The 11,556-nt window shown below is 38.4% G+C and overlaps 2 protein-coding genes across 2 annotated transcripts; both read left to right on the forward strand.

Annotated features, from left to right (window-relative positions):
* The first annotated feature begins 2,350 nt into the window (after positions 1–2,350).
* Positions 2,351–5,714, forward strand: hax1 (HCLS1 associated protein X-1). Its single transcript, XM_053333986.1, has 7 exons — positions 2,351–2,533; positions 3,616–3,866; positions 4,437–4,651; positions 4,790–4,853; positions 4,947–5,080; positions 5,324–5,444; positions 5,566–5,714. The coding sequence occupies exons 1-7, from the start codon at positions 2,469–2,471 to the stop codon at positions 5,634–5,636; spliced, it is 921 nt and encodes a 306-aa protein (XP_053189961.1). The 5' UTR covers positions 2,351–2,468; the 3' UTR covers positions 5,637–5,714.
* A 2,724-nt stretch (positions 5,715–8,438) lies between these two features.
* Positions 8,439–11,400, forward strand: aqp10b (aquaporin 10b). Its single transcript, XM_053333984.1, has 6 exons — positions 8,439–8,738; positions 9,523–9,649; positions 9,800–9,937; positions 10,242–10,360; positions 10,840–11,057; positions 11,199–11,400. Exons 1-6 carry the CDS (start codon positions 8,439–8,441, stop codon positions 11,398–11,400), a joined length of 1,104 nt encoding a protein of 367 aa, XP_053189959.1.
* The last annotated feature ends 156 nt before the right edge of the window (positions 11,401–11,556 follow it).

The following is an 11,556-nucleotide window of genomic DNA, read 5'->3' on the forward strand; positions in this document are numbered from 1 at the left end:
TTTACCCTTTTATTGCTATTTAATGAATAATGATACAGAATCTGATGTGGTTAAACCACTGCTGAGAATCTTTAGAAACACAGGCTTCATTACATTGTGTATCCCAGGGTGACTAATTAGAATTCAGTATGAGCTGTTAGGCAACAAATATGACTTAACATCTAGATAGGTGCTTGAATGAAAAGTTAAACACCCAATTAACCCGTTTTGTCATCGCTGAATCATTATCACATACATACACACACTGTTGTCAGCATTGCACAGTCCCGTTGCTACTGTTTGGACGCCATAATCAAAGTGCATGACCGTTTAAACTGCAGTTTTACGGGTTCGACTGACCGACGTCATAGTACGTGTTGGAATGTTTCGTCTTGAATGAACGTTCCAGACTCTGGGATCGGAACGGCGTTGCTAGGAAACAGCTGTTCGCTTCTACTTAGCAAACACTACAACAGGCAGTGGCTCAAGTAGATCCTTTACTAAAAGTCACACTGTACAAGAAATATTTAATTACAAGAAAAAGTACAGAAATATGGGCAAACGTGTAGCTTATACAAACTCAAAATTGCCGTTGTCATTCACTTTGATTATTCTATTAATTGTTTCAGTCCAATATTGTAGTTTGTTGAGGCGGAACTGATTAGTGAACCAAGTAGCCTACTACTATTGAGCTATTTATGAGTAGATTATATTTTATAAGATGGTGGCTTTTGCAAAATCTTATAGTCCTACATTAACTATATAGCAGTAAGAAAAATGTAATGGCGAAAAAGTAGTGTGGAGTACGGAAGCCCATTTCCGCCAATGTGATGGAGAAAAAAAAAACATCCTGTAGCCAAAGTCAAAATAATGAGATACTAATAACTTTCAGTCATAGTTTCTCATTATTCTGAGATAAAGTCATTATTGAGATAGTTTCTCATTATTTTGAGTTAGGCTACTAAATCACTATTTTGAGGAAGTTTCTCATTATTCTGAGATAAAGTCATTATTGAGATAGTTTCTACGGAGCCCGTAAAGGGACATGGGGAAAATAAAAAAAAATGAAATGCTTCTGGTGCTCATAAGAAAGTATTGCATGCTCGCATGATGTCTGAAAGAGGAGACATTATGCATGGGTTCCCAATCTGACCATTTTTTGTGTATTATTTGATCATTATTAAGTCAAAAGAACTCAATTTATGTCCATTGACATTATAATGAATAGGCTATAGGCTTAATATTAGCTTGCACCCAGCGTGCTGCGTGAACTTCATTACATCTGCTGCACGGCTGCTACCACAATTATGAAATTCATTAAAATAAGTCATTTGGTGACTTCTAAGTCATTAAGCGAAGTCTATTCCTGTGAGCGTGAATGATCACTCGAAGTGATCGAACTTTCTTACTTTTACTGGAGTAAAGAGTTGAATCAGTATGTCTGCTTTTACTGGAGTCTTTTTTACACTGTAGTATCTGTATCAGTAGTACTGCATACTACACAGGCATGACTCAGAAGAACAAGCTTGCACTTTTTAATCATAGTGTGTTGTGTTAATTGCTCGGCTGTGTTGTGTTTTACCGGTGCACAGCACACGAACACACATCTGTGCATGTTTTATGAGAGTAAACTGTCTGCCTATGTTTTAGTGAATATATTTCACCAATGATCTGTGTTTTTTAATTTGTAAATAACAATATTTGGGGGGGGGGGGCATTGGTGCTTCAGCACGGTAGGGAACAACTGGCTATAGTGTGAGTGCGCCCTGAAAGACATTTAAAACAAATTTTGAAGTCTTGTAGTCTGTTTCGGTGCAAGGGATGCACCACCTTGGATCCTGTAGTTAATTTCATTCATGAACAGTTACAAACATCTGGACAGCTCTGTGGATATAGGTGGATGTAGAAAATGCAAGGAGAATTAGGACATTAGGCTATACATGTATTGCTTACTTTATGTGACTAAAGTTAACATTTATCTTCACCTTATCATCTTTTAGTTTGTTGATGACACAATTTTTTGAGGAAGTTTCTCATTATAATGACATACATCATTTTTTTCCCCCATCACATTGGCGGAAATGGGCTTCCATACAAGAGTAGTACTGTAGCACAAAATGGAAGAACTTTAAAGTAATACCTCAAAATGGTACTTTAGCACAGTAGACCACAGTAAATGTGATTACTTTAAACCACTTACACTCCCCAACGTCTCTGTTTTTCAGACATGAACATTTCAGACACAAGTTTTCAAATTTATGATTGGCAGGTGCTCTGTCTCTGTCCCGTGTTGCTATTTCTGTTGCGCGTTTCTTGTGTTCTTTACGGCAACGTAGCATCACGACATTTGCGTCATTGATAAACCGAAACATCTAGAGCGCTTTACGACACTGTTGACAACTGGGACTGTCCTTTTTCTTTCCAGTGTATGTTCTGCAGCTCGTGTATTTTTAGTTATGAATTAGGTTTTTCACTTAAGCAGCCGGTAAATGAGTGTTTTCGATTTATTTCGCGGGTTCTTCGGGGTACCTGGAGGTCATTATCGAGGCCGACGGTAAGTTTATAGGGTCGAAATCAAGATACAGCCGTCGGTGAGCTAACGTGAAGCTAGCAGAAGTCCATTAACTTTTGTTAGATAATGAAACTTCTTAAAGCATTTTCAGCCCTGTCAAGGACAAGATTAGAGTTTCTGTGCCAGGATAACCACAGGGGTCTAAGCGAGTAGTATCTATAGTCTGGTAACTGATGTGATTTAGGCTGGAAGAGGATTAATACACACGAGGAAGTACTTTAAAGTCTATAAACAAAACCAGCTGGCATCAAAGGAAACGATATCTAACGTATCTAATGCACATACATGACATCCTTTTTTATTAAATAAAGTATCCTAATACAGCAATGTAATAATATACCTTAAGTAATAGTACATATGTATGCTTAGTAGAATGTACTTTTAAATATTAGTACTCTTTTGTCGATATATTGTCATATATATATTATTAATACTAAAGCATCAGTGTATAGCATAAGTGCAGCATGTTGCTGTTGGAGCTAGTTTACACTACTTTATAAACAGTTAGTTTAATCCAGTGGTTCCCAACCTACAGTAGGGGTCAGGGGTCTTGAGATGATTAATGGGAGAGTAAAGAAGAAGAAACAAGTTCAGATACACAAATCTGTTTTCAGTTTTTGGACTTTTTCTATACTATTTGATTTTTATTGAAATACTGAAATATTTGAACATTCATTTATTGAAATTAAACCATGCGAGAAGTTTAGAGGGAGAAATCACTATTCGGTGGAGCTGTTAACAACTCATACACATCTGAAATATGATCTTGACTACACACACTCCTTTTTGTAAGATTTCAAAAGACAAAAATGTTGGAAACCACTGTTTATTTATCTTTAACAATGTGTTGTATTTTAAAAACTTGTTACATTATTTCCATTGTGTCAAATCTTCATCTGAAATGTAACTAAAGCTGTCAGATATAAGTAGTGGAGTACAAAGTACATTACATTATATACTCCTTAAATGTAGTGGAGTGAAAGTATAAAGAAGCATTATATGGAAATACTTAAATGCAATACTTGAGTAAAGGTATTTGGTTACTTTCCACCACTGTGCATCAGGGACCCCTTCTTCGATGCCATGACCCATGATGATGACGAGGATGATGAAGATGATGATGGAATCCACTATGATGGCTTTCGGGGGGATCAGCATGACCCCTTTGACAGCACCTGGAGGTTCGGCTTCAGCTTTGGCCCAAATGGGATGCGGCTTCAGGAGCCTCCGGCATTTGGCCACATCCTCAGGGAGATGGAGGAGGTGTTCTCCGAGCTGGGCCGCTGGGACAGGCAGCAAGAGCCTGGACACTTTGGTAAAAATAAAATAAAACTCAGTACAAACATTATAACCCAGTCCTTAACCATTTCAATATGAAGCATCTCTTTACTAGCCTGTACTTACAAATGATTATACATATTGATTATTATTATGTTGATGGTATGAATATGGTCACTCCCTTAATTAACATTTACGTTTTCTGCCAGTTTGAACAGGTTTAGTTTTTTTCACCCAACAGATCCCTGTAGGGCTGCAACTGATCATTTTCATTACTGATTAATTTGTCAAGTAATCGATCATTTGTTTGATCTATAAAATGTCAGAAAATGGTGAAAATGTCAATCACCATTTTCCAAAGCCCAAGGTGCAACCTAAAATGTCTTGTTTTGTCCTGATCAAAAGTCAAGATATTCCCTTTAGTATTATATTAATATAATAAACTACTAAAGAAACCCAAAAATATTCATATTCAAGAAGCTGAATATGAATAACTGTCATCTTTTACTTAAAAAATGACTCCAAAAGATTAATGGATTATCAAACACTGTTGATTTGAAAGTGATTCTCAGCTGTAGATACAGACTGTGTCTCCTTCATGTTCTAGATGTTCCCAGTATCATGCCACCACCACCACCTCAGGACATACCAGAGAGGGGTGGAGGGAACCCCCTGCGAGACTTTATGCTGAAATCCCCTAACAGCGACCAGCTAGGGCCCCAAGCTGGGCCATCCAGAGAACCCAGAAATGATGGCTGCCCTTCTTTTGAGTCACCAGACTTCCCCAGTTCCCCATTTCATGGCTGGACTCCTTTTTCAAAGGTAATGAGAAGTTAGCAGCTACTTGCGTTTCTCTGTTTTATTATTTTATTATTATATATTTAGATTTAATGGTAACGGCAAGTCATACTGTTTTTTGTCTTCTGTTAACTCTTCTTATATTTTATGTTGTCTTAACAGTTTAATGACATTTGGAGACGAGAGTCACAGAAACATCCAGAGGATGAGCGTAAAGAAGACAGAGGTAGGTGATGTTTTTAGTGCTTCAGTTAAAGAAAGGAAGTGTGTGGTTTTGTTCGTGTTTTAACATATTTCTGGTCCACCATCCTCTCTCTAGATCTGGACTCAGCAGTGTCCTCTGGTGGCTTGGATCAGATTCTGTCGCCACCTGCTGGTCAGACACCGAGCCAGCCTAGGACCAGATCCTTCTTCCAGTCAGTCACTGTCACCAAAGTGGTGAAACCTGACGGGGTGAGAGATTAAGTTTATCTTCATTTTATTATCAATCTAATATGAAAACACTTTAAAAAGCAGATTTCCAAGTGTTTCATCCACAATTCCCTTTTTTAGCTTAGAATGTGGGACACGACAGAAATGACTCATCCTATATATTTTAACTTTTCGTAATGTATGTATGTATTTATGTAATGTATAAATTAACCTGACAAAATACCAGATTTCATGTTTTGATTTTTCTATTTTGGTGTCTGACAGTCTATAGAAGAGAGGCGCACAGTCAGAGACGGCCAAGGCAACGAGGAGACCACAGTGACCCGTTCAGGAGGTCCTGCGAGCCTGGATGGAGCAAACCATGAAACAGGGCCCATCCTACCAGGTCAGTTTATACACAGTGGGTGTTTCTAAATGGTCTAACAGGTTTTAAAGTGTTTTTGTTACTTTGACCAACATAATAGCTCAATCTTGTTCTAATGCAGCTATTCTTGTTTTTATTCCAGGTGAACACCCCTTTTTGGACATGCGGGATGATGACTCATTATTCTCTAAGCTCTTTGGAGGGTTTAAATAACAAGTGAATGATATATGCTCTCTGGACTGTTTCCCCAAAAACACATCAGTACACAAGTGTTTCTCTAGTAGTAGACCACAGTAGTCACAACTGACTACTATTTAACATCCTCTGTATGTGTGTGGAGGATGTGAACCCTCTATTTTATACGGCTCCTCTATAGATGGACAGACCTGTTTGCATGAGCGTCATTTGCCAAAGTTTGTATTGAATTGGGGATTCCAACTGGCCACGTAGACTAGAAGCTGCCAATCCTGATGACTAGTGATCTTTACAAACCGAGGGCACACGAGGCACTAAACAATCCACAATTGCATATTTTATTTTTGTATCGTCCTGTAGACATATCTATACGGACGAGTGTGTGTGACGAATAAAATAAAGAATCTTAATATATTTACACAGTTGTTGTTTGCCTGTTATTTTTAGTTTGTTCAATTTAGGTTAACCAGCTCTGACGCCATGTTGTTGACAGCTCATGAGAAAAAACTGTTGTATTTGATATTTATTTTACTGAATGTAAGTTAATGCTGTGGTTTCAGGAAGTAGCACTGCAGACTATAGATGAGTAAAACTGAAACTGGATGTGTGTTCTGTATTCATGCTTTTGTCTCTAAATATGTAGATTTGGGGTATTTGCTAAAATGATCTTTAACAATAAAAATCTTTTTTTTTTTAAATCCTGGAATGTGAACCATGTGTAGTATGAATGAGTACAAGTAAGAGAATGCATATATTGAATTGACTGATAATGTATTCTTTTTTAACATTAGTTTGTGCTAAAAACCAACAGAAAAGAAGCTAGTGTTCCTCTACTTGAGGTTAAGAGCACTGAAACACACATATTTGGACAGAGCATGAGCAAAGGCTGGACAGTGAACATTACTTTTTAGAGGAATTCAAAATACAACCTTCCTAAACCTGTATTTTTATCATATACTGTCTTTGAGTCAGCTGTTAGGAATTATTGTTGTGGCTGGAATATCCTAGATTAGATGCCAGTGAACTGATGTTAAATAAAACAGCACTGAAAAAGTCCAAATGCAGCTTGTTTTCTCATCACATCTTTACATGCCGTCCTGTTCGCACCGAGCCTGTAATCTCTTGGAATCAAACATCAAATCTTCTTTCTCCATCTTTCTGTGAAATAAAAAAAAATTAAAAAGTCCCCATGTAACTAATATGTCAGTGTGACCTCGATCACAGTTTTAGGTTTCATGAGCTTCACCAGAGATGTCTTTCAAACAAAAAGAATGATTATTCAAGTTCAATGAAAATTTAAAAAAAATTCAAGGCACTCTTTGATGTATGAAATATCAGAAGATCTCCTTGCTCAAGCTGCTTCTTGTGTTCTGGAAAAAAAATCTGCCTTCATCGAGGGAGTGGAGATAACGATGGATTTTTCCCTTGAGAACAGGCGCTATACTCCACATCAAAAGGCACCGTCCTTGCAAACTGTTTTCATAAACATACAAGAATTATGTAACCTGCTGCTAACTCTGACATCCTGCCTCAGCTATTTCCACGTGTGTGTGTTCCCGGCTGGGCCATAAAGCACTGAATGCATCATGTGTAATAATGGTTTAAGGTGGTGTAAGTCTTTCTCCTGTTTGATCTGTGGACTGCATACATTTATATACAACTGAGTCCCGTGCTCTTTCCATTTTTCCCCAAATGAAAACAAGACAAAAAAAAGTTTAAGCAGCCTGCTCACTTTTAAGTCTATAATGTGCAAAAATCACCAAAACTGCAAGAATAGATAAATGTGAGTGGCTGCATGATTATGCAGATAAACTCGATTCAATAAACATTTTTGCAAGAAAATTACTTTCATGCCTATTATTTTTCTCCTTACCATTTTTGAAGTCCATTCTTTCCTTCATATTAACACCTGGATTCAGCCTTTACTCAATTTGACGACCCTTTATTGGGACAACTCTCTGCTATTCACATGCATGTTACGTTACAGACATTTCATGCTCTCTGTTCATTTCGGTGCTTGAGCATCTTGAATAAATATATTCATTTTTCAAACCAGGGCCTTCCTCACCCCCATTTACATGCTTCCTACCACAGGAAGTGAAGTAATCTTCATAGGAAGGAAGGAAGGAAGGAAGGAAGGAAGGAAGGAAGGAAATTTGTGGTATTACTGCTTCTTTATTTTAACTCTATCCAATGCTTTAATAGAATATGATTTTGCAGCTTTATAATGCAGATGATCTCTTGACATACACTAATTTATCATGTGACCTGAACTGAATTGAACTGGTAACAACTCTAATGGCAGACAAATGTATGCTTTTGATATCAATCAATCAAAAATAAACTTGAAATCAGTTTTGTCACTTATTCTCCTCTACTATGACTGTCAGAAGAAAAAATTATTTTCGCAGAAAATATGATATATATTGGAGGAAAACTGTGCCAAAAATAATAGCTCTATTATTTGATTATTTATAAAGATGCAATATGGCACAAATGATTATAAATACATTGAAAATACTTAAATAAAATGTTTGTTTAAACTTTTTAGACTCACTTCTTACTTTTCACCCAAGATGTAGATGCTGAAGTGAGGAGGAGTTTTTACATTTAGAGAAGAAAACAAGCATCAAAAAGTGTAGAAATCTGACAGCCAATCAAATGAGAGGAACAATCAGAGGCAATTTCAAGCAGGTGAGCTCACAGCAAACCAGCTCAGTGAGCCAAGACCAGGACCAGGCCTGTTTGCAGGAGTCCAGTATGAAGCATTCTCAATCTTGTATGTTGTGATGTAGATTTAAAAGAACAACAGCAAAAAGGATGTCTTACAAAGTGAACTACTCTCCTCTGCTACATGCACGCACACCCCCAGCTCGACGGTGCCATAAAGTGTGTGACGTAGCTCACAGCTCCAGTATGAAAGGTCAAACTCTGCTCAGTCAGGCAGACAGTGCAGTGCTCTGCGGGTCAGATCCACCTGATGACAGCGTCCAGGCTCTGAAAGCTCACCTGTGGTCAGAGGAAACGTCCGAGATGGAGAGGCTGCTGAGGAAGTGTCGGATCAGAAGCCAGCTGGTCAGGGAGTGCATGGCTGAATGTCTTGGAGTGTACATCCTGATTGTAAGTCTTTTTTTCTTTTTTGTTGATTGTTGCATGAGGCACTTTAGTAGATTTACTTTGTATCCTTTTTCTAATGTGTAAATGCATCAAACAGCAAACGATTCAGTACAGAAGACAAAGAATATTCACCTTCTTCAGTAATTGTTCATATTTAGTGTCCAGTGTGACTATCTAAAATGCCACACTGAGGCAAAGACTGTGCCTTTTCATCTGTTTTAGATGCAGGCTTTTGCATGTGTTTTAATCACCTGATCACTATAATAAAAATCAAGGATTGGACAAAGTGTAAAAAAAACAAAAAAACAATTACATGCTTTCTCTTGTGTTTTGAAGTAGTCAGTGAATCCTTCCAATGGATAACTGAGGACTTTGGCCTGAAAGAAAAACATAATGAAAAAAAGAGTGTGACAGTGAATGAAGGGAGGAAGAAGGGAGAGGATGGGTGAGAGGGCAAAGGAGGAGGATAAGGAGTGAGGGAGGTGCGAGAGTTCTTCATCAGTGATGTTTGTCTCTCATTTGGTAGACCTTGTGTGTTTTGTTTTTATCTTGATAGTTTTTATCTGTCTCAACTGTCGGTGCAATCACATTTTACAACACAAATCATAAAGCGCTTTCCTGAGAAATGAAGTTCATAAAAAAGATGATTACACCAAGGCAGTGTTGTGTTTGCTGACCTATAAATACCATAGAGTTACATAGATTAAGTTTCTTAGATAAGTTTTTTTTCCCCCACTGAGTATACAGTATTACGTTCTGCACATACAGCTCTTCATCTCAATTACAGCTGTTTGGATGTGGCTCTGTCGCCCAGGTGACGACATCTCAAGATAAGAATGGGCAGTACCTGTCAATCAATCTGGGTTTTGCTCTGGGAGTAATGTTTGGGGTCTTTGTGTCACGTGGAGTCTCAGGTAAAAAAAAAAAAAAGGCAACATCTTATATATTAGACTGTATATAAAATTGTCATCTACAGTATATTTAAAAATGCAGGTCAAAGATTTGTGTAGAGATGTGTTTTATATCTCCAATATAGGAGACAAAATATATTTTTCTTCTATAAGGTGCTCATCTGAACCCCGCTGTCTCTCTGAGCTTGTGCTTTTTGGGACGACATCCCTGGATGAAGCTGCCCTTCTACATCTTCTTTCAAGTGTTTGGGGCGTTTCTGGCTGCGTGCACTGTTGGCTTACAGTACTACGGTGAGTAGAAACAAGTCAAAGATATGTTGTTCATTCTTTCTTCCTTTTTTAAATTTATACTGTGTGTCCTAAAACAGCTGGGCACTATAGTTTTAAGCAAACATTACTAAAGCTGGAGTAAAGAGTGCATTTGTTGAGGACTACTTTTAGCTGCGGATGAATACATGTATGGGGGCCGAAAATAAACTTTAGTGTACATTTGTTGAAGGAATATATCACCCATTTTAATGTTTAGTATGATATACTCTAAATAGTCTGGTATTGTCCATGTGTGTTGTGTATGTGTGGTGCATTGTGTTTGCAGATGCTATCCATGCATACAGCGGAGGTAAACTGACAGTGACGGGTCCCACCGCCACAGCTGGAATATTCTCCACCTACCCTGCAGACTACCTCAGTGTGTGGGGAGGCGTCATGGACCAGGTCTGATAGACACAGTTACTCCCCTGTGGTTAATTCAAGGGTTCATTCTTCACTTCAAGGTGAAAGACAAAAACAAATTGTCAGTAAGACTGTCACACTACAACACAGTCACCTGGAGGGACTCATTCCCCCAATGTACATTTATGGAGACGCTCCTCTTTTTTTTTTTTTTTTTTTTTTTTGGAATAATTTATAATTAGCTGTAAATGTTTAACTAATATAACTTTATGGAAACTCCCCTGGTTGTAACATAAAATGTTGTCAGTTTCACACAAACACAAAAGCAACATTTTGACCTTTGACCTCTGGTACAACACAATATGACCTAATGGCGATATTTGTATGTTGTTTTATATTTGTGTTATATAAGTGTTGCATATTTGCTACTAGCCATTCAACTGGACTGAATCCTGCTCCTGCTTGAAAAACAGGACACAATTACCATTCTGCACATATGTAATGGTTGCCATGTTTTGCAGGTGATAGGCACAGCTGCCCTGCTACTGTGTATCCTGGCTCTCGGGGACCAGAGGAACGGCTCCCTCCCTGATGGTCTCCAGCCTGTCCTGGTGGGAGCAGCAGTGCTGGTTATTGGTGTCTCAATGGGCTCAAACAGCGGCTACGCCCTCAATCCAGCCAGGGATTTTGGACCTCGGTTCTTCACGTACATAGCTGGCTGGGGAGGGGATGTTTTCATGTTAGTAGCCTCCCTCAGGACACTGAGACACTTTTTGTCTATGTTTAAACCATCTGCACTTTGTTGTCTGACATCAGTGATTATGATGGAAACTCTTGCTGTATTTAAATCTACAAACTGTACCATTAACTGTCTTTGCAGAGCTGGTGGTGGATGGTGGTGGGTGCCAATAGTGGCCCCCTGTGTTGGAGCACTGCTTGGAACACTGATCTACCAGCTGATGATTGAAGTTCACCATCCTCCCATTCCATCTGAGCTTCAGACCTCATGTCAGGAGGCCACTGAGGGCAAGCCGGGGCTGGAGATGGAGGGAGGGGAGCCAGACTGTGTAAAACCCACTTAGGGATAAAAATGAACCATGTATAAAAAATGTCCTCATTACAGTGAATGCTATTTATGATACTCACTAAAACTGTCTATGTAGATGATAGCTGGTCCTGAATGTAAAAACTGTTAAAGCAAACTGAATTTTTGTTTAATTTGAGTAGTTGGTGAATGC

This window comes from Scomber japonicus, chromosome 15, assembly GCF_027409825.1.
Source record: "Scomber japonicus isolate fScoJap1 chromosome 15, fScoJap1.pri, whole genome shotgun sequence".
Lineage (NCBI taxonomy): Eukaryota > Metazoa > Chordata > Actinopteri > Scombriformes > Scombridae > Scomber > Scomber japonicus.